The 24,007-nt window shown below is 46.5% G+C and overlaps 9 protein-coding genes across 9 annotated transcripts; 5 read left to right on the top strand and 4 right to left on the bottom strand.

Annotated features, from left to right (window-relative positions):
- Window positions 1-2,446: 2,446 nt before the first annotated feature.
- Window positions 2,447-4,501, top strand: N7469_003173 (PHD finger domain protein; the record flags this gene model as incomplete). Its single annotated transcript, XM_056642093.1, has 1 exon — window positions 2,447-4,501. The coding sequence occupies one exon, from the start codon at window positions 2,447-2,449 to the stop codon at window positions 4,499-4,501; it is 2,055 nt and encodes a 684-aa protein (XP_056504587.1).
- Window positions 4,502-5,128: 627 nt separating this feature from the next.
- Window positions 5,129-6,333, top strand: N7469_003174 (sideroflexin family transporter; the record flags this gene model as incomplete). The annotated part of the gene is made up of 3 exons (XM_056642094.1): window positions 5,129-5,232; window positions 5,290-5,423; window positions 5,486-6,333. 3 exons carry the CDS (start codon window positions 5,129-5,131, stop codon window positions 6,331-6,333), a joined length of 1,086 nt encoding a protein of 361 aa, XP_056504588.1.
- A 206-nt stretch (window positions 6,334-6,539) lies between these two features.
- N7469_003175 (amidase) lies at window positions 6,540-8,150 on the bottom strand (the record flags this gene model as incomplete). The annotated part of the gene is made up of 2 exons (XM_056642095.1): window positions 6,540-6,691; window positions 6,755-8,150. The coding sequence occupies 2 exons, from the start codon at window positions 8,148-8,150 to the stop codon at window positions 6,540-6,542; spliced, it is 1,548 nt and encodes a 515-aa protein (XP_056504589.1).
- An 852-nt stretch (window positions 8,151-9,002) lies between these two features.
- On the bottom strand, window positions 9,003-11,442 carry N7469_003176 (putative protein kinase (Lkh1); the record flags this gene model as incomplete). The annotated part of the gene is made up of 6 exons (XM_056642096.1): window positions 9,003-9,197; window positions 9,260-9,347; window positions 9,412-9,871; window positions 9,936-10,283; window positions 10,352-10,433; window positions 10,540-11,442. 6 exons carry the CDS (start codon window positions 11,440-11,442, stop codon window positions 9,003-9,005), a joined length of 2,076 nt encoding a protein of 691 aa, XP_056504590.1.
- A 1,991-nt stretch (window positions 11,443-13,433) lies between these two features.
- N7469_003177 (class I SAM-dependent methyltransferase) lies at window positions 13,434-15,134 on the top strand (the record flags this gene model as incomplete). Its single annotated transcript, XM_056642097.1, has 10 exons — window positions 13,434-13,454; window positions 13,513-13,565; window positions 13,662-13,748; window positions 13,818-13,859; window positions 13,916-13,988; window positions 14,074-14,114; window positions 14,173-14,198; window positions 14,261-14,447; window positions 14,518-14,946; window positions 14,999-15,134. 10 exons carry the CDS (start codon window positions 13,434-13,436, stop codon window positions 15,132-15,134), a joined length of 1,095 nt encoding a protein of 364 aa, XP_056504591.1.
- A 747-nt stretch (window positions 15,135-15,881) lies between these two features.
- N7469_003178 (sterol desaturase family protein) lies at window positions 15,882-16,943 on the top strand (the record flags this gene model as incomplete). Its single annotated transcript, XM_056642098.1, has 3 exons — window positions 15,882-16,114; window positions 16,176-16,681; window positions 16,744-16,943. 3 exons carry the CDS (start codon window positions 15,882-15,884, stop codon window positions 16,941-16,943), a joined length of 939 nt encoding a protein of 312 aa, XP_056504592.1.
- Window positions 16,944-17,008: 65 nt separating this feature from the next.
- On the bottom strand, window positions 17,009-18,719 carry N7469_003179 (uncharacterized protein; the record flags this gene model as incomplete). The annotated part of the gene is made up of 4 exons (XM_056642099.1): window positions 17,009-17,310; window positions 17,366-17,652; window positions 17,712-18,587; window positions 18,709-18,719. The coding sequence occupies 4 exons, from the start codon at window positions 18,717-18,719 to the stop codon at window positions 17,009-17,011; spliced, it is 1,476 nt and encodes a 491-aa protein (XP_056504593.1).
- A 938-nt stretch (window positions 18,720-19,657) lies between these two features.
- N7469_003180 (uncharacterized protein) lies at window positions 19,658-21,138 on the bottom strand (the record flags this gene model as incomplete). The annotated part of the gene is made up of 3 exons (XM_056642100.1): window positions 19,658-19,948; window positions 20,021-20,381; window positions 20,459-21,138. 3 exons carry the CDS (start codon window positions 21,136-21,138, stop codon window positions 19,658-19,660), a joined length of 1,332 nt encoding a protein of 443 aa, XP_056504594.1.
- A 1,963-nt stretch (window positions 21,139-23,101) lies between these two features.
- On the top strand, window positions 23,102-23,830 carry N7469_003181 (uncharacterized protein; the record flags this gene model as incomplete). The annotated part of the gene is made up of 1 exon (XM_056642101.1): window positions 23,102-23,830. The coding sequence occupies one exon, from the start codon at window positions 23,102-23,104 to the stop codon at window positions 23,828-23,830; it is 729 nt and encodes a 242-aa protein (XP_056504595.1).
- Between the last annotated feature and the right edge of the window lie 177 nt (window positions 23,831-24,007).

A 24,007-nucleotide genomic window follows, 5' to 3' on the forward strand; every position in this document is an offset into this window, starting at 1 on the left:
TGCGGCGTTTTCGAATCAGTATTATATAGCAGAAAAGCGCGAGATACTAACCTTTTCCAAAGGATCAGATGATCGAGCAAGCTTCCTTATCTTTCCACTCTTCTTCTCCTTCTTTTGTGGTTTTGCTGTCTCTTTTGGTGCAGCCTTTGAGGCAGTCTTCGGGCCAGTCTTTGGGAGCGGACAATTCAAAGTAGAGAGTGGCTGATTATCAGCCTTCCCAAGTAAAGAGCGGAGGGGGTATGGGTGGGATGATTTGGATTTTTTGGCCGAATTGACCGAGTTGACTGAGTTCGCTGCTCGTGCCCTTCGTGCCTTTCTTGTAATTCTGCGACGTTCTTTCTTCGCTGCAGAAGACTTGGATCGCGACATGATGATATCTAGGGGCAGATACACTTCACCGCAAAAAACAATCGACAAAGAAAATGTTGATGAGAATAAAAGAGTGACGACGCTAGTAAGAAAAGAGAAAAAAAAAAAGAGATACTGCCTGGGAAACAAACAATGGAATTCAAGGAACGACCAACATTTTACTGATAATGCGCCACTCCATTAATATTTGGTGGTTGAAGTTGGTTGAAGTTGAAGTTGAATTTAAAAATGGAAACTGAAAGGGGAAGGCGGCCTCTGTTTTGGCTTAGCGTGGAGTACAAACATTGTCAGTCTATGAAATACATACTAAGTATAGTTCATGAGCTAATAAGATATTCATGTGTAGATTGAATGAATATAGAGGTGGAATTCGAAGTTATTAATAAAATACACTGTCGATACAAGATTTATTATAGACAGGGATGGTTTTGTTTGAATGAAAATGCAATTACCGGGTAAACACTGAGGCACGTGATACCTATGGTTTGCTCTTCAAGTTTGTATAAAAACCAACCATGAAGTATACTTAAATGTAGTTCAAGTATATACAAGAGATGGATCTGGATTGGACGAGGAATATTCAAAATATTATGTACAGTAATAAAGAGTCTACTCGAGAAAATTAACTTTGTCACAGTGCTAGGGGGGATCTTCCGATCGCATTGTACCCAGTAGAGGCGAGATTGAGATCAACGCGATCTACCAGATCTTACACGGGAGTTCGTAGCTATCCACGGAGTTCAAGTAAGAACAATTGACCGATGTAGTATTATGCGAAGATAGTATGATCCAAGGTTCCAAGTTCATAAAATAATCTACTTTGTAGAAGTGACTAGGGTTCAATTGGTCTAGCAAGGCGGGAGACAAACCGGTTTATGCGCAAGGGGGTCTCCTGGGGAACAAACAACCTTGAACTCCTGGATCTTCCTAGATTTGGGATGGGATTTATCCCTACTAGGGGGAGATCAGATCGATCACCTGAATAAATTGCACAGGGCAGAGCTGGAGTACAGCAGACAGAGTAAGACTAGTGTTGTACAGTACTACACTGTGTATACATCTAGATTCAGTAATCTAGTAGATAGTACACGATCCTACGATAGTTAAGTTGTAATGTACACTGTACTCCAGGACTCCGGACAATTCATGGATATCTTAAGGATAGTAATCTCATGTCGTCATGACTCGACTAGACGAGACTAGACTAGCAGCCTTCTCGACGACTCACAAGACTCTTGGACACACTAAAACTTCTTCGATGGAGCCGGCTGATTTCTGATTTCTCGAGTGGGCGCCAATCGGGGCTCGTACGGGGCTGAGCGGGTCCTGGCGCAGCTGAATTCAGCTGGAGAAGTGTCAAGTAGAAATAAAAAGAAGTAGATTATACTGTACATGATAGATAGAGAATGCTCAATGGTTAAAAGTAGTAAGTGTTGAGTAGATAATCGTACTACAGAGTATAGGGTGGATGTGTATAGATACAAGTTTGCCCTAAATGGATGTCAGATGCATATACGATTATGCAGGAACCAGGAACAAACACCAGTGGATCACAAGAAAAAAAAAGAATCAAACGGTTCCACGAATCGATCTGGACTAACTTAGCAAAAGAAAAACATTCTCTCATTCATTTTACTCCTCGCTCATTTATTCGTTTACTCACTTTCAGCCTCATTTACACCATCATCACCATATCATCTACTACACCACGGCCATTATACTATCACCACATCCTACCTCCTCTCTCTCACAACTCACCCCTACCAATTGGGAACTTCACCTCCACCTACCTTCTCCTCTCCTCTCTTCTCCTCTCCTCCTCCATGCTCCCTGTCGAGCATTCCTTCCCTCGATTAACCTAAGGTTGCCTGGCAGTCCATGGTTGCTGGGTCCTGCTGACATGAGTTGGGATCCCCCTGTCCACAGGTATGCTATATCCCCCCCCTTCCTAATGTGCGGGGTGTGTGTGTGTGGGATACCTCCTGTCTACACAATTTTGCTGTTATCTTGATTGCTTGTTACTACTACAACAACTGCTGCTACTGCTGCTGCTTCTAATTCTGCTCTAACATGCGTGATGATGCTAATGAATCCCGCCATGTTCAGCTTCAGCTACCCCGGCGAACCTCAGACGCCTACGAGGACGCCTACCACCCACCCCCTCGATTCCTTCACTACTCCCAAACTTGAATCCAGCTTCTTTGATCCAAGAGTCACTTGGGATACTGCCGACCCATATGCCTCGAGTCCAGAATTCCTTCGTTCCCCGCAGAGATTGGGTCAGAATCTCTCCCAAGACCACCATCACCAATCCGATACCGTCAGACGTATTCGTCCCGTGAAACCCTTGGAGTCTATGAGCGAAGATGGCCCACGAACGGTAGATTCAGCCAAATCGGCTGCTTCAATGCAAACTCCGCCTCCCACAAGTGCTTCCAGAAGGAAAATTCCGGACTTTGAGCCGCTGACTGGCTCCGGCTCGGAGATGGAGAACGGAGGACATCTGGAAACCCCGAGTCGTCTGCTAGGGGAGTCTCCACGGATGTTTGGCAATTTACAGGCCTCGCCTGATCTCTTTCAACTGGCTTCATTGGATTCTACAGGCGCCCCATTTTTCCCGCAACAAAGACTGTTCTGGGATCAACCGCATCATCAAGACCAAAGCTCGGCCTCGAGTAATGATATCCCTTTACCAAGCACCGGTCTCAGTGCTCATGCTGGAAAGTCAACCAACGCCATTCCCTCCCTCAATAATACTCATTTCCCCCAATTGCCTGCTATCGATGGATCTGTCGACTTACCCGATTTCCACGGGCCATTTGGCATCGCCTCGGCTCCTCCAACGGATGCCGCATTGTTCCCTGCTCCATTCTCGACCTCTCCACGAAGACCTGTTGCCAAGGCCGAAGACCCGGCGATGTTTCTGAGCTCACCTGCTCGGCGATTTGGCGGACCTCAGCTCAGTCCAGAAAGAAGACCTCTCAACGGCATCAGACAACCATATCACCACCAAACCCAAGAGTATAAGCGTGAGGAGCTGCGTCGTGCGCTGGGTCAGCCCGGAGGATCCCAACGGTCTTTTGATAATTTCTCTGAGGAGGATGAAGATGAAGACATTACACCACGAGGAAGACGCCCAGGGCTCACTCGCAGTGTTACTCACACGGCTATCACCAACTCTTCATCACGGCCATCTAGTCAAGCAGGAGGTTTGATGGCTTCGACTAATGGCATTCGTAAAAGCCCTTCAAAGGGTCGAGCATCCGGTCGCTCTTCTCCTATAAAAACCATGCGACCTGCACCACTTAGTCGTTCAGCTTCTGTTGCTGCACGTATCCCTACTCGTTCATCGTCGGTCGTGCTACGAATTGGCTCGGATGGCCGTGCCAAGGCAGAGATGAAGCCCGCAGACGAAAATCCAACCGGATTGACAGATCCTTTGACAGGCATGGATCTCGATGGCTCTGCCACCGAAAGCGAGGCTGATCCGGCCGAGTACTCTGAATATCCTGTTCTTCCCCGATCTCAATCATCCTTCCCTATTTTCGAGAACCGATCATCATTGTCCCGCAGCGACTCAGGCTCCAGACCTCCATCCAAGGGTTCGTATGCTTCTACCGTGGGCTCATCACACTCCAGTCGTATGTCCCCTTGGCCGGGATCCTCTAGAGGTGCTAGTGGTCGCTCGACTTATCGGGGTTCTCCAGAGGCTGTCAAGCGAACACCCAAGCGACATTCCTCGTTGCTACACTCTGATGCGACATACACCAGAGGTAGTACTGCATCACAGGCCCTGCCGGGAGAGGACGAATCCGACAGTGGCGATGCTCAACATGCCCTCCGCCAAGTCTTGAAGGACCGTGGCCGCGGCCCCAGAGCAAGACCGTCTACAATTGGATATGGAGGCCGCATGTCACGATCTTCGCATACCTTTGCCAATCTTCGGTCCTCTCCTCCTCGCCTACACAGTGACTTCGATATCCATACTCGCCAATCAAACCCTTCTCCCACCACCATGACAGACCCTGATCTCGCTACCCCAAGCACCGACCGCCATAGTAATCCCAGCAACGGCACACGTTGTATCTGTCGTTCGATGGATAATGGCGGCCATTTAATGATTCAATGGTGAGCCTTCCTCTCCCTTCTCCTTTCTCCCTTATGCATCATCTTTACGAAACTCATACTAATTATCACAGTGAATCGTGTACCCACTGGCTACATACTAAATGTGTCGGGTTAGAACGGTCCAACCTCCCGTCCTTCTACGTATGTGTATTCTGTGACCAAACTCCATCACGGCAAATCCGAGTCCGGTCCAGCTATGGTGGAGGACCTCCCTCCCCATTGGCACACAAATCCTTTCGATTCCGGTAACCCTGCCGTGGCTGCATAAACCCCTTATATATTGGCATCATGACGACCTCCCCCTCTCTTTTGTTCTTCTCGCCGGGTTCTTTGACTTAGTCGGGCCACCTCCCGCATTTATTTTCTTAATTGTTTCTGCCATTGATGATACCTCTGTACTCCCACACTACTTTACTACTTGTCTATCTCATACCTTTTACTTATTTGTTCTCTTTTTTTTCCTCTACTTTTCTCTCCAATAGAATTCCTCCATTTCTTCAAATTTCTCGGAAGGCTGCCCGTTATCTCCCTCACCGCCTTTTTATCGTAAAATTAAAGAAATTCCCCCGCAAAGAACTTTCCCGGACTTCTTCATCTTTCGCTTGATCGTCTTTCGTTTTATATTCAGACTATGTCTGGCTCTCTTCCTGGTCCTCGGGACCTTCCAGTCTCTCAATATGATTTGACCAGTTATTGGGGCCGAGTTCGCCATGCCGCGGATCTCTCTGACCCTCGGTGAGTCTACGAGGGTGACTCCGATGTGCAGGACAATTGCTAAATGAATGTTTTCAGGACATTGCTGGTTTCGCCTGCTGGCTTAGATCAGGCGAAAGGCCTCATCTCCTCTTATAAGCAGAACAAGATCCCCGCCATGACTCCGGATTTATGGCGGGCTAAGAAGGTCGTTGACTCGACCTTGCACCCGGGTATGTTCGACCGAGGATAACCGTGAGAAATGAAGATCCTTTGACTGATACTTGAAAATTAGATACTGGTGAACCCGTTACACTCCCTTTCCGTATGTCGGCCTATGTTTTGACCAACTTGGTCGTTACGGCCGGCATGCTCACCCCGGGCCTCCAGGTGAGAATCAAGCTCGACCCCCCCCCCCCCAAACGCCATTGTCGCACAACTGACACACCCAGACCACCGGCACTCTTCTCTGGCAGATCGGTAACCAGTCGCTTAACGTCGCTATCAACAATGCCAATGCCAACAAATCCACCCCCCCTCTCCACATCGCAGATCGCCAAATCATACCTCATGGCCGTCTCCGCATCCTGCTCCGTGGCCCTGGGTCTGAATGCCCTCGTTCCTCGATTGAAGGGAATTTCCCCCAACACCCGCCTCATTCTCTCTCGTCTTGTCCCCTTCGCTGCTGTCGCCAGTGCCTCCGCTCTGAACGTCTTCCTTATGCGCGGCGAGGAAATTCGCCGCGGTATCGACGTCTACCCCGTCCTTTCGGACGAGGAGCGTGCCAAGCGCGAATCTCTCGGTGACGACGTCCAGCCTCTCGAGAGCCTGGGTAAGAGTAAGAAGGCTGCTACTCTGGCCGTCGGTGAAACGGCTATTAGTCGTGTGTTGAACGCCACGCCTATCATGGTCCTTCCCCCTCTTATCCTGGTGCGTCTGGAGAAGACTGCTTGGTTGAAGGCTCGTCCTCGTATGGTTCTCCCTGTTAATCTTGGTTTGATTCTGGGTACATCTTTGTTTGCACTGCCTTTGGCATTAGCTGCTTTCCCGCAGCGCCAGGCTATTAGCGCGAGTAGCTTGGAGGAAGAGTTTTGGGAACGAGGTGGTCATGCTGGGATGGTTGAGTTTAATCGGGGAATGTAGATTTGTTTCAGCCTTCCATGTTTCTTCGGCGTCTGTTTGCATTTATATTAGATATGCATGGGTTAGATTAGTACAGTCAATCTATTGGAGTATAAAGAGAGCACAGCGGCAGCGGCAGCGGCAGCAGTAGGAGCAACAGTAGTGAGAAGTGCCAATGAATACCCCAATATTCTTGGAAGATAATGATCTATTCTGAATAATTCTATCTATTGTGTAAACGGCACTCTTCTAGCTCTAAGAACCCTTTCAAAGACTTCTGCCAAATCCAATAATCCTTCATCACCTCTTTCCTGACCCATCAATTCCAATCCAATGGGTATACCACTGGGAGCAGAGAGAGTAGGCGGGCTAAATCCAGCTGATTGAATGCGTTAGCTTTAGAAGGAAATAGAGAGAAAGACGTAATTGAAGTAGAGCTTACCAGGTATACAAATAGCAGGTCTCCCCGTCAACGCAGCCAATATTCCATTCCTATTAGGCTGAATTGTCTCCCCGATTGGAACGGGGAATTGTCGTTGGTGCGGATAGACGAGGACGTCGACTGCGTATTGAGCGAAGATATCACGGACAGATTGTTTTAATGATGAGATGTAGGATAGTCGGGACTTATATTCTACACTGGTGCACGAGTATATCTTTGGATTCGAGAGTGGAAGACTGAATACGCTTGTAATGGCGTCTTGATGGTATTCTCCGCTGTTGGCGATACTTTGGAGAGTCTTGTGTGGTGAGATGATTGATTGCGATGCAAGGAATTCGTTTAAAACTTCTTGGAATTCGTAGATTTGTGTATCTGCTTTTTCGAGGAGGGTTGATACACTCCAGGCGCTGGGGTGTTTGGGGATAGGGATGAGACTGATGTTGATCGAGGTTGATGTAGATGAGACAGATGATAATGCCTTGCGAATTATATCTTGGATAATTGCGTTTTCAGCGAGGACATCCGGGTTGATAGTATTGTTGCTGTTGCTGCTGCCCTCCAAGCAGAAATACTCTTCCAAAACGCCAATGCGAAGTTGGGATTTTCCCTCGATTCTTGCACTTTTCAAAATAGTACTTTGCTCGTCCCCTCGCATAACATCAAATAATATCCTCACATCATTTACACATCTCGCCATGGGACCTGCAACATCCTGCGTCTCAGAGACAGGCACAATGCCCGTCGTAAGAATGACTCCGACAGAAGGACGAAAACCCACTATCGAACACGACGATGCAGGTGAACGTAATGAATTCACTGTATCGGTTCCACATCCCACCATTCCCAGATTCATCGCTAGAGCTGCACCTGTTCCCCCGGATGAACCACCAGGTGTACGGGTGAGATCGTAGGGATTGAGTGTTTGGCCGCCTAGTGAGGACGTGGTTGTGCCGTGGAGAGCAAATTCATGGAGATTGGTCTTTGCTAGGATGATAGCACCTGCTTTGCGGAGGAACTGAACCACTTGACTGTCATTTTGGCTTGTCAGTGTAGCTAGGGCTTTACATCCGGCGCTGGTGGGGAGGTCATGTGTTGTATAGTTGTCTTTTAGAAGGACTGCGACGCCGTGGAGTGGAGGGAATGCAAATCCAGTTGTAGATGGATCGTTGAGGAATTGCTCTGTTTCAATATCCTTTTGATAAGCTTCTTTGATGGCGTTTGGGTTGATTGTAATGAGGCTTTTTAGGGTTGGTTCGTGCTGCGCGATGCGGGCGAGGTATGTGTTTATCACGCTGGTGATGCTAGTTTGTCCCTTGCGCAGTGCGGCGTGGAATGTGGGGATAGTCAATTCTGTTACATCGATTGTGCTTGTACTTTTACCTGCATGTGAGCCCATCTTGCAGGTTTTAAAGTAGAAGCAGAGGTAATAATTGAAAAACTGGGGTAAAAGTAGAGTAGAAGTAAAGTGGATGTTTACAGAAGAATGTCGGAATGAAGTCCGAAATGAGAAATGCCTCGCTTTGTGGAGCTAAGAATTACAAATTTGAAGAATTAAAATAACTAATGGATATACTATAGATATACAGATGTGATAATTCAGTCAGATTGACCACGCAGTGATCTCTCTTCATTGCTATGGCTATGTTTACATGGAAAAAGCAGAAGAATCAATGATAATGGAGTCGGGTCAGGCCAAAGCCTATATACATCTCCTTCACTCCACTCCAGACGCCCAGATATCACCGATCAACATGGTATAAGAATGTGTTGAGATATCCCAAGTCCCATGGGTACACATGTAAGAACGCAGATGCAAAGACAGTATAACATAACAATCCTGCGCCAGAATGAATAACAAACAATGGATAGATAACCATAAGATACTGCGCTGTATTAACGCGAAATGCTCAATGAAGCACTGATGTAGCACAATCCCAAGTAGAGATGGCTTCAAGAAGAGCCATAAAATCAACGAAGAAGAAAAAAAAAAGATTGGAATAAGGCACCATCGTAATCATCATTTTCCCTGAAAAAACACCGACCATCCACCATGAAGAACCTCTCGTTAAATGATTATACCGGAACAAAACGACAAATGACAAACCAATCCAAATAAATAGGCAAGTGAGAACAAATAAAGGGGAGAGAGAATGAACCATCTATCCTGATTAGGATCCAAGACGCCAAATGCTGGAAGACTGAAAAGAGCTGAAAGCTGGATGGTCATGCAGAATGGCTATACCTCTGGCTACCCACGGCTCTGACGGTGCAGACCCATGCCAATACGGTACGCCTCAGTGCCATCATCAATCAGACTCTCTTTGAACCAAGGGTGCTTCAGCGCCTCTTTAGCCGAAATTCGGTTCTTCGGGTCGTACACAAAGATCCGTTGCAATAAATCAAGGAATTGACGGTTGAATGGTGTGTTGGTAGGAATGAAATCCTTTGAGGGGTCAGCGGGATGCATTCAGATGAATTTACAACAAATCATCCTGAGGCACTTACAGTAAGAACCTTCATAGCCTTGACGTACTTCCTTGAAGCACGAGTAGTCTCATTGTTGGGATAGTCTAGCTTGCTTCGGTTGAAATACCTGAAAGATTGTTAGTCCGACTCTACCCGGGGGAAATGCATAACATGCAACGAGATGTGCTTACTTGGCTGCTGAGTTGTGACTCCCAGCTCGACCCTGCACAACTTGTCGGACAAGTCTCGAGTCGATCTTGGTCCCAATGACAGCTTCCATCATCGCGAGATGTTCAAGGTTGTCATGTGTCTGGAAGAGGGCGTCTCCGGTGAAGAACTCAACCAAGATACAGCCAATACTCCAAATATCACAAGGGAAACTCCATCCCAAGTTGAGTATGATTTCGGGGGCGCGATAATGCCGAGTAGAAACAACGGAGGAATGATATTCGTCGTCGAAGGTCGCAGAACCAAAGTCGATCAATCGGATCTCGCTGTCGAGAAGGACACGCCGTTGTCGAGCATTGCGGGGATTTGCGTGGGAGGAAGAAGGGATGGTACGGTTATAGGTAAAAGTTTGGTAGGCGTTGCTAACGAGGAGGATATTTTCGGGTTTGAGGTCAGTATGGATGAGGTTGAGGTCATGAAGGACTACAAGAACAGGTCAGCTCGGCGACTTGGAGAAAGGACATGAAGTCTTTGCTGGACTACTCACAGGCCACGCTAGTGAATAATTGGCGGGCAAATTGCTGAATTTGACTGCTGGGGAATGGAACAAATCCATTGCCCTTGAGGAAGTCGAAGACACTCTGTCCAAGCAGATCGGTGACAATGCAGATATGGTTTCGGAAATCAAAGCAGTCTCGAAGATGAATGCATTTGTTGCGGTTACTCTTGTCGTTGGAGGAGAGAGTGGACAGCACACGCAATTCAATGCGAGAGGCGTCTCGGTATTTCTGGATTGAACGAATTATCTTGACAGCACAACGTGATTTACGTTGCTTGTCGTACGCCTCAACGACCTTGCCGAACGTGCCTTGACCTAGCAGCTTGATAATAGAGTCTAGAAGTGGAAGTCATCCGAGTCAGCGGATATGGTAAAAAGGAACGCAAGAAGTGCAGGCAACTTACATCGATCGGTGAGTGGCACGTCGGGAGTGACAATATAATGACCATCGTCATCGTCGTACTTTTCGTGTCGAGAAGCCGCAATCTATGAGTGAGAGAAATATGACATTAGCTCTTGGTTTCCCATTGATCCCAATATCGACCGATCGATACGATCGCGCGATCGTAGCTCGGTAAGAAGTGGTACCTACATCACGAACAACCGGGACTGGGACATCCTTGGCCTTGACGATGGGTTGCGGCGGAGGAACATAACTGAGATAGGCGTCACTGGCCGTCTCTAGTTCGCGACGCTTCTGTTCATCGCGAGCCGACTTCCGAGTGGTTCGCTTCCGCTTTTGGCCGATACTTGGATCTTCATAATGATACATTCCGTTGGCCCCGTTGGAACTACCTTGAGAACCAAGTGATGTCGGAGCAGTGGTATGCAAGGAGGTGGTTCGATCCGTTGAGAGAGAGTTGGAGGAGTTGTGGTGAGGGTGACTATGTTGGTGTTGAGCCTGGGTTTCTCCATACTGTTGCGGGTTGATGGAAAAGGACGGCCGATCGTAGTAACCCATATCATACGCGCTATCAATTCCCGTCCGTCGCCTTTTCCCAGCGGGCTGCGACACAGCATATTGACTAGCGGTGTTGCCATGGGGAGGGGGTGGCGGTGGTTGTGTTGTTGCTGTCGTTGTTGCGGCAGTAGACTTGTTGGAAGCATCAGGGCCAGGGCTATCATCGATCACAATGACCTCCTTGGGGAGACCATTTTTGTAAAACTCGCCCCAATCGGGTTTCTTGCGCCGAGAACCTTGCGACGGGGCGGCACTGGAAGCACTCGGTAACGAGGCCATGGCAGAGGGAGTCGAGGTTGCGGGAGGGACTCGCGCGGGCTGAGCGTAAGGGAGAGTCGTGGTTGTAGGCGAAGGGACCGAATAAGCGTAGGGGTTCGGCAGGCGAGCCCCTGCAGCAGCAGCGGCGGCAGCGGCAGCGGCCGTAGTATTAGAGGATGAAGTGGGATATGAGGTGGTCGCCTGATATGAAGAATGAGGGTAACCGTAATGCTGGTGAGTCGGATGGGTTGCAGTGGCCGTGGAGGGCGTGGACATTTTGTCTACACGGAGGAGTGCCGTCCGTCACACGAACGGGGATACCGGGGCGAAGGAGGTTGAATGTCGATCTGATCTCTCTCACGGATTGCTGCTCAACGGGATAAGACTCGGAAGGAAAATTGTCAATGGACTGAAGGGAGGGATTGGTCCCTCAAAAGGACAGATGGGGGAAAAATAGGGGAGTTGTTGTTTCGAAAAGAGACGAGAGGGAGATTGGAAGGGGAGGGAAGCGAGAAAGAGAGAGAGAGAGTCACGGTCCTCGTCGGGGAATTGGGGGGAAGATGACAGGGAATGACGAGAGGCGGTCGGCAAGGACAGCACGAATCATTCGAGATACATGAGGAAAAGGAAGAAGGTGCAAATCATCTAAAAAAGGGCAATAATCGAACAGAACAAGGGAAGTCATAAAGAGAAGAGAAGATTGAAAGTGACGAGGGAAGAAGAAGCGGAGGGGCGAAGTGATGATGTAGTCAGCAGTGGATCAATCAGTAGATGGAGTTATATGCTATATAGTATAGAATGAAGTAGAGTAGAGGATATAATTAGATTTCAGAATGATTTAATAGTAGTCTAATTAATAGATATAGATTTATTAAAATTAGTATATCATATCGAGTATAGACTTGTAGACACTCGGTGTTATTCTGGTGTACGAGAAGTATAGTTGGTGCGGAGGTGTATATTCAGATCATCTTAATATAGAAACAGTAGATACATATTTAATTGCATAGATTATAGATTATAGAAGTTAGAGTCGATTATAATCGAGGATATTATTTACTTATATAATTCATACTGTATATTCTACGTATACATAGTATATAACCTTGTAGTAATTGTGCAGTGAGTCTCATCGCCACGGCTAGCCCTGTTAACCGACGACTCCACCGTATTACGACACGCTCAGTCCAATCATAATTATTACGATGCATATAAGTGAGTATACGGTATAGATGTATATGGATCTATTTTATTATATTTAGATTGATAGCTAATATATCAAAGTATTCTACTATTCATCTAATCTACGAGGATTTATCCTACTGTTTTCTGCTGTACTATGTACTTGTAACTTTGCAGTTCGGACCTGCACGGCCGATCACCTGACATCCAAGATACAAAATACAACATTCAATACTTGAGTCTGAATAGTATGTACTACTATGAGTAATGATAGAGTAGAGTCGAGTATGGATATAGCTGTAAACTAAGCAGAAGTTATAGAATAGTAGTATAGATGGTAGAGTTATTTCCCCATAATATAGTCAACGGAAGTAGGACATACTCTACATTAGAGTACATTCAGTTTGGTAGTTAGTTGATGGTACAGAGTAGGGTAGAAATGTATATAGTTCATTTTAGTAGATTAATATATTAACATATTATACTCTCTGCCAATTGGTTCAGATTGATGAATAAATCGACTTACTACTCTACTCTACTACAAAGACCAACGACGCATATTACTACTACTTGTACTAGTAGTATGCAGTCAGGCGCAGTCACCACTTCAAGTTCAACTTCTGCAGATCTCTGTGGAAGAGCCAAAGTTAATATCCTCGTATTGCAGCCCATCTTATCAATTGTTCATTCCATTCCAATACAACGATTCATAATCGCACATCGAGATAGTAAATGTCTGTCACAACCCATGGCACACTCGGGCAACCGTCATGCGAAAAAAAAAAAGAATAAGCCAGTCATATCCGATGACTCGCCTCCACGCACTATGGCGTTCCAACTAGGCTCGACAGAGAAAGACTCCGTAGTTAGTACGGAGTCACCATTTTGTACATTCCCAGTCATCGCAACTGGCGGATTCTCCCGTCGCTGCCAACCCTACCGCTGTGAACGTGCGCGGCCCTCTTCATTTCGCATCGCTCCCACTTTTGTGGTGTCGAGGACTTATCTCACCGACTCTGACCGGACACGGTGTGACATTTAACGACTTATATCGCATCCTTGGTCTCGACCCCTCACAACCCAAAATGTCGGAGCGAATCGCAGTGGTGCGTTTTCCATTCATTAACCTCGGCGATTCGGAAATCAAGAGCTAATAGTATTTAGGATCCCAATTATTATCGGGAGCTCAATGATTATGATCCCAGTGATTTCAAGTCGTAAGTAGTTTCTTAAAGAAATAGGAAAACAAGAGAAAAAGAAATAGAAAAAAAATGATGGCGAATATCGGATTGCTTATGTTGGATCTATCCTAGGGAGACGACGTCACTCTCCTCTACCATCTATAGAGGAATTATGGAGAATGGCCGTCGGTATCAAAACCTGAAACAAGGCGAATACTGGTGAGATGATCTCATTCAAGTCAATTCCATCTACAATATCGACGTGAATCATAACCGCACTGTCAATAGGAGCCCTGCCGATGAGCAGCAGTTTGAAAGCTACGAAGCAGGGTATTGCCATCGAAATGATACAACTTGATCATCAGGGCTGCGCTGACTCAGAATAGCCATCTGACTTATCTGGTAGTCGACTCCGAAATGCCAAATCCTCTTTTTCAGGCCCCAGTCTCTAATCCCAAGGTAAATACATACATATGACTTAAATGGAGACAGACATACTGGGTTATACCTGAAATGACAGCCACTGATAACATGTTTTGTTTAGCATATTCTGGACGTGGGAACCGGTAGAGGTACCTGGGCTATGTATGTTGCAAATACGAGATCAGGGGATGTCCTTGGCTAATACTGCTCAATGGATTAGTGATGTCGCTGATATGTTTCCCGAGGGTAACTATTCTTCTATTCTCTACTAGTATTGGTTGCAACTTTGGTCTAATGGAAATCATTAGCAACCGTCCGAGGAGTCGATTTGTATCCTCCACCGGAAACATGGATCCCTCCTAACTGTATCATGGAGGTTGACGATGTACTCCAAGAATGGACCTGGCGCGACCCATTTGATCTTGTCCACCTGCGCCAAATGATGGGCTCATTCACACCGAAAGAATGGAAGACATTCTACCAGCAGTGCTATGAGTAAGTGATTCAACTATCCGCGTTTCAGTCGATTATAATGAGGCTTCATCACTAATGGTAGAACATAAAGTAACTTGAAACCAGGCGGTTGGATCGAACAAATGGAAGGTAATCCGCGTGTCCGCTGTGACGATGGCAGTGTACCTCCTGATAGCCATACCCTTCTCTTCGGTCAGCAATGCTGCGATGCAGCAGATAACTGGGGACGCCCAATTACCTGGGCTGATAATCTTCGGGAGAAGCTAGAAGAGGCTGGATTTGTTGATGTACACGTCAAGGATTACAAGTGGCCAATCGGCCCATGGGCTAAAGATCCTATCCTGAAGGAGGCAGGCCGACTGCACCATCATCAATGGAACTCTGGTATGGAGGGCTGGGCAATGTTCTTCCTTACCAAATATGGTGTTCCGGAGCCCTGGACGACCGATGAGGTTCAAGTTTTGATGGCAAAGGTCCGCAAGGAGATTTATAACCCGCAGCATCATTTCTATCAAGTCGCGTATGTGTATTCTATCCCCTTAGATTGATATTCTGCTAAATGAAGGCTTCAGGAGACGAGCTTGGGGTCGGAAGCCGACAGAGGAAGAAGCAGCAGCTATCAAGCAAAAGAAGGCCGAAGAGGCCAAGGGATTGGAAGGGGATAAAGGTAAAGAGAGAGATATCAAGCAGGAGCCAGAGGATACATAGAGGTATGACGATGGGAGATGTATACAATGATCTTTATGTATATATTTGACAACTTTTAGTTCCCTCGTACCAATCTGATTTCAAGTTCAACTTTGTTATGATAGTGTCTTTATGCGGATCTTCGCACAGCCATGCAGTTGTTGAGTAGATACTCCAGAGACTAGCACGACTTATGTTCATAGCGCATGATCTACGAAACTAAATTAAGGTACCGAACTACCCCGTAAGTAAATAGGGGATTAATTAGCGTATGAACTGATTAAATCGTACGTTCTGCAATTAAATCTCCTACTCTCCCTATAACGGAATTCTTCGTTCCGGTCTTGTGGCGTGGTTGCAAGTGGAGATTGCGGATCTTTGCGTGTACCATGTAGGTATTTCCCGAAGGTGTGAGGTGTACAGGAAAAATATCGGAATTAAGCAAGACTTTATTATTAAACATAGTAAAAGGGAGAGATAGAGTGTACTACTATTATCAAATCAAGTTTTTTTTTTTTTGGCAATGATTCAAGTTCGGAAATATGGGTATAAGACCTGGCAGTGGAGAAACCTCCGTGTAGGTATTCTCCGGTAGGTATTCTCCGGTAGGTATTCTCCAAGTAGGTATTCTCCAGGTAGGTATCGACCGAGTGGGTATTCAACATGGAACATCTGGGTAATCTTATTAATGAAGTGACATGCATATAAAGGTAGGCCTTTCCCCGATGATCTGCGAAATTCATACCTGCAAACCAAATCACCGCCAACATGGATGTATTCCTCGATGTTCTAGATACTTTTGTCTTCGATCGATTCTATGCATCAATTGCCCCCGATTACCTCTTTGACGCAAATAACTCGACTTTATTTGCCCAAGATCCCAATTTAAATCGACATGTGAAGGTGTATTACCCTTTAGAGCCATCGAAATGGGCCGAGTCAAGCATCTGGAAGCGTGACGATCTTCTCAGACAAGCTTTTTCTTTATTTCTAATCGCTTGGTAAGGAGTATTCTTTCCTCCAATAATGACCAGTTGGCTAATGATCCAAACTGTCCCTTAGGGTCTTTGCTATGATCATGTATCTTGTCGGAAGTTTCGTTTTATACCACACAATATTCGACAAGAGATTACTCCAGCACCCTCGATACCTCCCAAACCAGATGCAACTTGAGATAAAGCAGGGTATATCAGCTATCCCGGTGATATCAATTCTTACAGTTCCCTTCTTTCTCGCAGAGATTCGAGGGTGGTCCAAATTGTACGATTTCTCCAGCGAGGCTCCGTTCTGGGGTTATACATTTCTCCAGTACCCTCTCTTCATCTGCTTCACAGATAGTGGTATCTATTGGATTCATCGTGGGTTGCATCATCCCAGCGTCTACCGCTGGCTTCACAAGCCACACCACAAATGGGCTGTTCCAACTCCGTTTGCAAGCTATGCTTTTCATCCGTTGGATGGCTGGTCACAAAGTCTCCCCTATCACGTCTTCCCCATGCTTTTCCCCCTTCAAAAGACAGCATACTTGGGCCTTTTCGCTTTCGTGACCTTGTGGACTGTACTCATTCGTAAGTTTCCCCCACCCGGCAGCATATGCACTTTTGAGGGATGATATTCTAACCTTGACCAGACGACGCTGAGTACTTGGCCTCATCGGTGATCATTAATGGCGCTTCGTGTCACACGATGCATCACCTGTACTTCAACTACAACTATGGTCAATTCTTGACATTTTGGGATCGCCTGGGAGGGACTTACCGCACACCAAAGGGAGACGCCTTCATGGAAAAGAATGATAAAGCTGCACAGGCAATCAAGAAGCAGGCTTGAGAAAGAATCTGGCTTATGGTTCAATATTTGATAATATCATTATAATAATATCATTATTTATTTCATTATACATTGCGATAACAAGATTGTATGAAGTCGTTCAAAGTCCCTAATTCATCAGTAGCATTGTTTTCAAGATACGCAAAGTCCGTTCCTGGCTTATCGGACACTTCTAGCGTAGCCTTCAAGAGCCACCACAACTCCTCGGCATGCTTTGGATAACCAAGATGTAAGATCTGCTCCTCTTCCACTGATCCAATAACGTAGTCCCACATTTTCTTCCAATTCCCAGCAGCCCGGCTGATGGCATCAAAGGGAAGATATTTGAGGAGACCATTTCGGGCTTGAAATGCGAGGGAATTAATAGCTTGGACGGGTGAGCATCGGCTTATTCTGAAGGATGTTCAAGAAGCAAGGCATACCATAGATTAGAATCAAAAGATGCTCGGATGAGAGTGAGAGACTCCATTGTATTGAATCTTCGCCAGTAGGTGTGTCAAGCAGCTGAGTAACCACCTCTTTAAGAGGTGGAAGTGGGGTTCGAATAGGGTGGGCTGTGGCCATTTTGCTGAATACAGCTGCATTTTCGGCTTCCCAAAGCTCGGCACTCCAAGGTAGGTCACAATTCATTTCGAATATCGACAAGGACGGGTGGTTCTTAAAGCAGACGGTAAGAAAGCCGTCTGCCAGAAAGACCCAGCATGCGATTCTGGTGGATTCTTAGTTGAAAATTGATGAGAAGATCATTCGTGTTGATCTGACACATACCTTATACACATTTCCTCTGCTACCATTATTCGCCATGTTGGTTCATCACAGGCCCTTGGGCGTGTCCGGCGTTTGAATTGGAGCATCCCCAGTGACCTGATAGTAGACACTAAACACGGATTACGGACTATTCGAATGCGCCTCCTTGTTTGCATATCATCTCGTCCGAACTGGAGCATCTCAATGATAAGGGCACTCTGGATCAACTGTACAGTAGGGAGAAGAGTGGCAGGATCTTTCGGCGGAGGCGAGGCAGGTAAATTCGAGACCTTTCGGAATATATATTCCTCGGCAACATCCAAAAGCCACGGCGACATTGATGCCCTTTCTAGCGGAGCTGTATATGCTGCTCCAGCCATGAATATTGCAAGTAGCAAAGCGTTTGACACATTTCCCGGATCAAAGGTCGGGAAATGAACGATGGGCAGGTGCCAATGAAGTGAGTGAAAGAAGGCAGATATAAAAGATGAAATGTTTGACACCCCCAGGAGGGATGTGAGCTCCATAATGTCCAGAGTTTCTGGCTGATTGGGATTCGAGGGGCTCATGGACTTCGAGGTCTCGACCAGATCGGCCATGATCTCGGTGAGCTGGTTAGAGAGCTTCGAGGGAAAGAAAACCTCGGAAGGATATTGGGTCAATATTGAGTCATCCGTGCTAGAAGAGATCTGAAAGGGCAGGTCGGATATTTGAAAATCAGCCAGCGGGTTGAATGCGGCATTGGTGGGAATGAGTGCATCTTCGAGGCGCGAATAGAGAGTTTCAAGGTTTCTGCGCAAGGAATACTTTGCTGTCTCGCCAATAGCAAGGCGATCCTTTTGAATGGAAGGGTTTGCAAAGTGACGAAGAAATGAAAATGGGCCATCTTCAGATCGGCTGGCCGAAGTGTTAAAAATTGAAGATGGGCTCGGCGAGGCCGAGGCGGGTGAAATAGAAGTTGAACTAGTCGCGAGCACATCTTGAGTTGTAAAGATGCAGTCCTGCCCGATAGACGTACATCTTGTACATGGATTTTTCTTATCACAGGCGACTTTTGCTGAAAAGCATGGATCGCATGACTGTCTTTTCCTACCTGGTTTTCCCGCCACAGGAGAAGGCTGGTTGTGCTTTTTTGCGCATAATTTGCTGTGCCTTCGAGTAACCTCGCTGATAGTGCTCGAGTCAATACACTTGAGCATTGTTGCGAAGGTCTATTACTGAATACTCACGGTTTTAGAAAGGATTTGTTACAGAATGGGCAACTGGATGCCTTCTGGGAAGTGTCTGCGACCAGTCAGCTAAGCCATTCAATGCAAGATACAGTGTTAAATCTTACGAGTTTGTTGATGGCGCAGTAAATGCGCTTTCCTCTGATAAGTTTTCTCACATTGTGGGCATTGAAACATGATGGAGTGGAAGTATGCGGAGTTGTGAAGGTCGGAAATGGCGCGGAACTCAGGAAGAAGGGATAGCACTACGCCCAAAGAGGAAGGCAATTCAGAGAACAGTACATTTTTTAGTATAAACTCAGCATGAGGCATGAAAATATGTGATAATGTTCATTGGATTTATAATTGGTATCCCTCAATGAGGATGTGACTGAGAGATTGAATATAAATTATGACCTCGTAAGAGCAAAGAGGAAGCTGGAACAGTTGATGCTTTTAGAGTTCTAGTAATACCCCGAGGCATGACCCAGAGCATTTTGGGCATGTTGCATTTCTTCATCGGATGGCATATTGACAATTGCGAGATATAATACTTTCTGCGAATAGTTAATCTCACGTTCTTTCTGTTATTTGCAAGTATGCCTACCTTTTTGAGTAATTTTGCAACCGGGTTGGCTGGCCGATCATCTCTTGCACCCAGTGGGCCTCGTGAAGCCTGATTACCTCCATTATAATCATATACTCTTTCCCTGGGTACTTGATAGCCATTAGGGGGGGTTTCTAAAATCTTTTATTACGCTAATCGCATCGGATAGCCCGAATGGTCGTCCATGGGGGGGTATGCGGAGCCGGTGCATTGGGACGTGAGTTCTCGCGTATCTGATAGTTTTCACGAACGCCTGATAGGCCACGGCTCTCAAATCGAGACTGCAGAGTTTGTCTACGCGGTAAATCGTCTGTGGTGAAACGACCACCAGTCACAAAGGCGAGGGGATCTCCACTACTGGCCGGATGGGTTGGATCAGCATACCGCGAGGTGAAGGCTGGCTTGGGCCCTTGATTTAAGTGACTTGTAGGATTCTTTGCAGTCTGGAAGCGATTTGGTTAGATAAATTGGCAGATATAAGGTACTTCAAGGCCTTGAAGTTCCTCGATACTTACAAATTTAGCCCGGGCTCTCTTGTCAAGATATTCTCCCACGAATTCTTTCCCTTTCTTCATTTTGGATACTTTCTCTCCCGCATTTCTGTCCGAGTCGAGTTGATCAATTTGCGGAAAGATGAGAGGAGCTACCTCTGGGAACATATTACCATACGTTTTCCCATCTGAGCTTTTGAACCGATGATGGAGTCGACTGAGCATGTCTGAGTCTCCACCCTTAGCTGCCTTAGAAACGAGTGAATTGAGATCAATTACTGTAGCAGGCGCATCGAGAAGCTCAGGATTCCAGGTCATAACGAGACAATAGAGACCACGAGGCCGAAAGAATTCCCTGTTGATTTTGTCGAAAAAAGAATTAGTCCTAAGAGCTTGTCAGCACGATGATGAGCATTATCGAATGAGACATGATTCCAATGTCATGTACATCGAAGTTCTCACTTTCGGCGGCCATCAGCAGCAATAGCGACATCGGTGGCAATTTGAATGGCAATAGAAACAGCAATCCCAGTGACAGAAGGCATCCACATAGTTCCGATGGAAGCTAGATTGATGGCATTTAGCCACGGGTTCACTTGGCATGCTTTCTCGGCGATGTTCAAAAAATCAATGAACATGGCCTGGTCAATACCACAATTTTGCAGTGTAGGGGCATATGCACGAATAAACCCTCGTTCGCGGTTCTTTGGTCGTCGCTGGGGAAGGATTACTGGTGCTGGCAGTTGTGGTCGAGGAATGTCGGCATGTAACGAGTATGCTACTGACGAGGGATATGAGGATAAGAACCTCTGAGCGAGGTCAGTTTGATCGACCGGCCCTCGAGAGGGACTGTATGGTGGCAAAGGAGGATTATATGATGAGGGTGTAAGTTCTTCCTGGGCCTCATCAAGAATCCATTGTTGTTCGAGAGTGTCGGCACCAGTACCACTAGTTGCTGGCAATTCGTGTACTGAAGTACTATATCTCTCTAGCAATAGCACATCTGTACCTCTAGGGACTTCGTCGTGCGTTGAAGGAGAAGACTGCTGTTTCTTCGATTTATGGACCGTACTAGCCTCAGAAACGAGGCCGATACCAGCTGCAAGCCCTTGTAAGGCTTTTCGACCGATAGATGTTGCCATAAGTAGAGAAATTTTCACAATTATATGGTGATATTAATGAGATGTGGCATGAGTAACACCCTTATAAAGACCGAAAATCAAACTTTCTTGATCAAGGCCCCACGTCCAGGTTACCCAAAACGGTATCCTGGAAGTACATAGTACATCTACCATTTTCTCGCCAGACCGTGGGGGTATGTACTCTATTCCTACAGGACATTATCCACTCAGTGAACCCGGGAAGATCATTGGATCAACCAACCAACAAGCATACGCATTAAGCCGTACAGTAAGCCCTAACTTGAACCCGTTCGCGGAGCACCGCGCCACAGAACCATTTTTAGGCTGCTCTGGACCATCGTCAATCTGGTAATTATTGCGAAGGGATAAATCATTTCCGACGTGGATTGAACGAATCTGGTCATTGATTCGTCACATCAACAGTATCAAAGAAAAGCCCTTATACAAGTTAGATAATAGACAAGATGGCCTAGCCATCACTGGTCACCCAGGAAGCCGGACGACATCTTTCATCAGCTTCGATGATCATGTCGATGAAAAGGATATATTAAAAAGGGGTGATTCGGTCCAAAGTACTGAAAATTAGCGAGTGATCGAGTATGGGCAGCATATGATGATGATTGAACCACATATTTATCTTCGATTTGCACAACAGGTACTTCATTAGGGCAGTAGAAGGGCTCCTCGACAGGGAGAAAACATTCTTTGCCATTGTTGGTGTCAGTATCACAGATGTCCGAGGTAGCACGGCAAATAGGAATGGCCGGTGAGTATCTGATACTACTACCGATTTCAGAGCTCGATGCACTTTTAAACTTGTAACTACAACTGAGGATGGCGATTCCCACTTTGGGCGATTGAGGCCTCACGTGTCTTGTGCCTGTTTACGTCTCTTCTGTCTTCTCTCGCCAATTTAGAACTTCCTCAAATTATCTCCCCCTTCTCAACTTTTCTCCCTCCCCCGCGGATGTGCAGGCCATAGCTCATTTCGGGGGCTTTTTTGACTCGTGTGCCCGTTGAAACCCTTCGGGGTTACCAACAGCCACTACGGGATATCTAACTCTGGTCTAAGTGGCGTCTGTATCACACTTAGATTGGGTCCCAATCCCAATTTACTCTCTTTTAAACTAACCACCATCTTTATTATCATTTTTTTTCCTGGTGCACACTAAGTCCAGCAATTCTCCAGGAACAGCGCACCAAGTTCGATAGAACTCAAAATTCGCGTCACCATATTGCTATTTCGAATCGTCATTATGCTCTATCGACCGTCGACCGGATCCAAAGACGGTAGCGGCATGGTACTGCTAAACCCTTTTCAGACAATGTGAGTGATGTGCTTTCACATCTTTTAGCGATTTTATCTGATCCCACCGTTATCAAGATCAAAATTTTCGCAATACCTCAGCTCTTCTCGACGGCCGCACCTTCTCCAGAATGGCACTTTCAGAAGGAAACTTCGCTCTGGGCAGTCTTTACGGGTGGGAAAGGCATTTCTTCACCTCGAATAGCTTAGTCTCCCCTTATCTTCTTCACCTCTCCACATTCAATACCTTCAAGATGTCAACATCTTCACGAAAAGTCGTGTCCTTTGCTGATACCCGAACCGCTGGCCACGAACGTCCTGAACCACCAATTCACCCAGACGATTCTGTCTCGAAATGCAGAACTCCTACAAAATCCTCTAAGACTCACTTCCCACCCTCTGCAAAACTAGCCATGGGCGGAGATCACCCTGCAAAGGAGTGTTGGGCATGCGGTCTTCTTTTTTACATTCATCATTGCCACATTATTGAAAATCACGACCCTCAGGTATGGCTGCCTTCCCCTAGAATTACTTTCAATTGGTCACTGATATATCCTCGTTCAGCTCGAACAATGGCAAGAATTCAACGTGATATCTCCCGACTTCGATCCCGTAAGCTCGTCGAATGGTATTATACTATGTCCATCTTGCCACTTGATGTTTGACGAGATTCGGGCTCCCGGGTTCGTGTTTCTTCCAACGGATCTCCAATACTTTATAGACTTTGAACACGCAGATGCGAAGAAGCGAACAGTCACGATGAGAGCACGTCGCGTACCAACGGCATCTGACTATCGGCGCTACCAAGAAGAGAACGGAAAAATCCCGCTCGGTAAGAAAGGCGGGCTCTATCAAGGAGTATTCTTACAGCCATATAAGGAACAGAAGATTCTCCAAGCTAAGACTTGGCATGGGGAGCCGATTTACGCGATACGACGTGCCGTTATAGCACTGACTACTCCCGGGATTAATCTGCTCCCTCCCTTGGCCGCCGAACAGCTTTTGACGCTTATGAAACTTTACTTTGGTCGGGGTCCGCCAACTTTTCCCTCACCAACTTCTGCAAGATCTGTGGAAGGTAATCCCGAGTCTTCGAAATCGCCCGGCAATGACCAGAAAGATAGCCATAGGGACCACGGCCCTTACCCAGGAAGGGATATTCGCTCACCCCCCAAGCGAGGCACGGCAGAAGCTCCGCCAGACAATGATCAATACCAGGGTTCGAGCCCGCCAAAGAGACAAAGGCGTGAGACTACTGGCCTAGACAAGGATTCTTCATACCAGTCGACGGACCGCGATAATTTTATTCGAGATTGGCTTTATCGGATCGACCAAGTTACTGAAGACGTGGTGCGGGAGGTCCTGTATGTGCCATCCGTGGCTTAAGGTAGGTACATCCTCCGCGCATCGAGTGGAGTTCAAATTGTTATAGAATAATTGCTAATCTTTCCATAAGGCGACAACCCCAGGAAACTGTGCTCCGCAGAGGATTGACCGTGTTATAACCCCCCTATATATTCATGAGTTGAGTTTTTGGGAGTGGGATTATAGTGAAGTATGCTA

Source organism: Penicillium citrinum (genome assembly GCF_028827155.1).
Source record: "Penicillium citrinum strain IBT 23319 chromosome Unknown utg000002l:1.0-3833315.0:1.0-3834789.0, whole genome shotgun sequence".
NCBI classification, from domain to species: Eukaryota; Fungi; Ascomycota; class Eurotiomycetes; order Eurotiales; family Aspergillaceae; genus Penicillium; species Penicillium citrinum.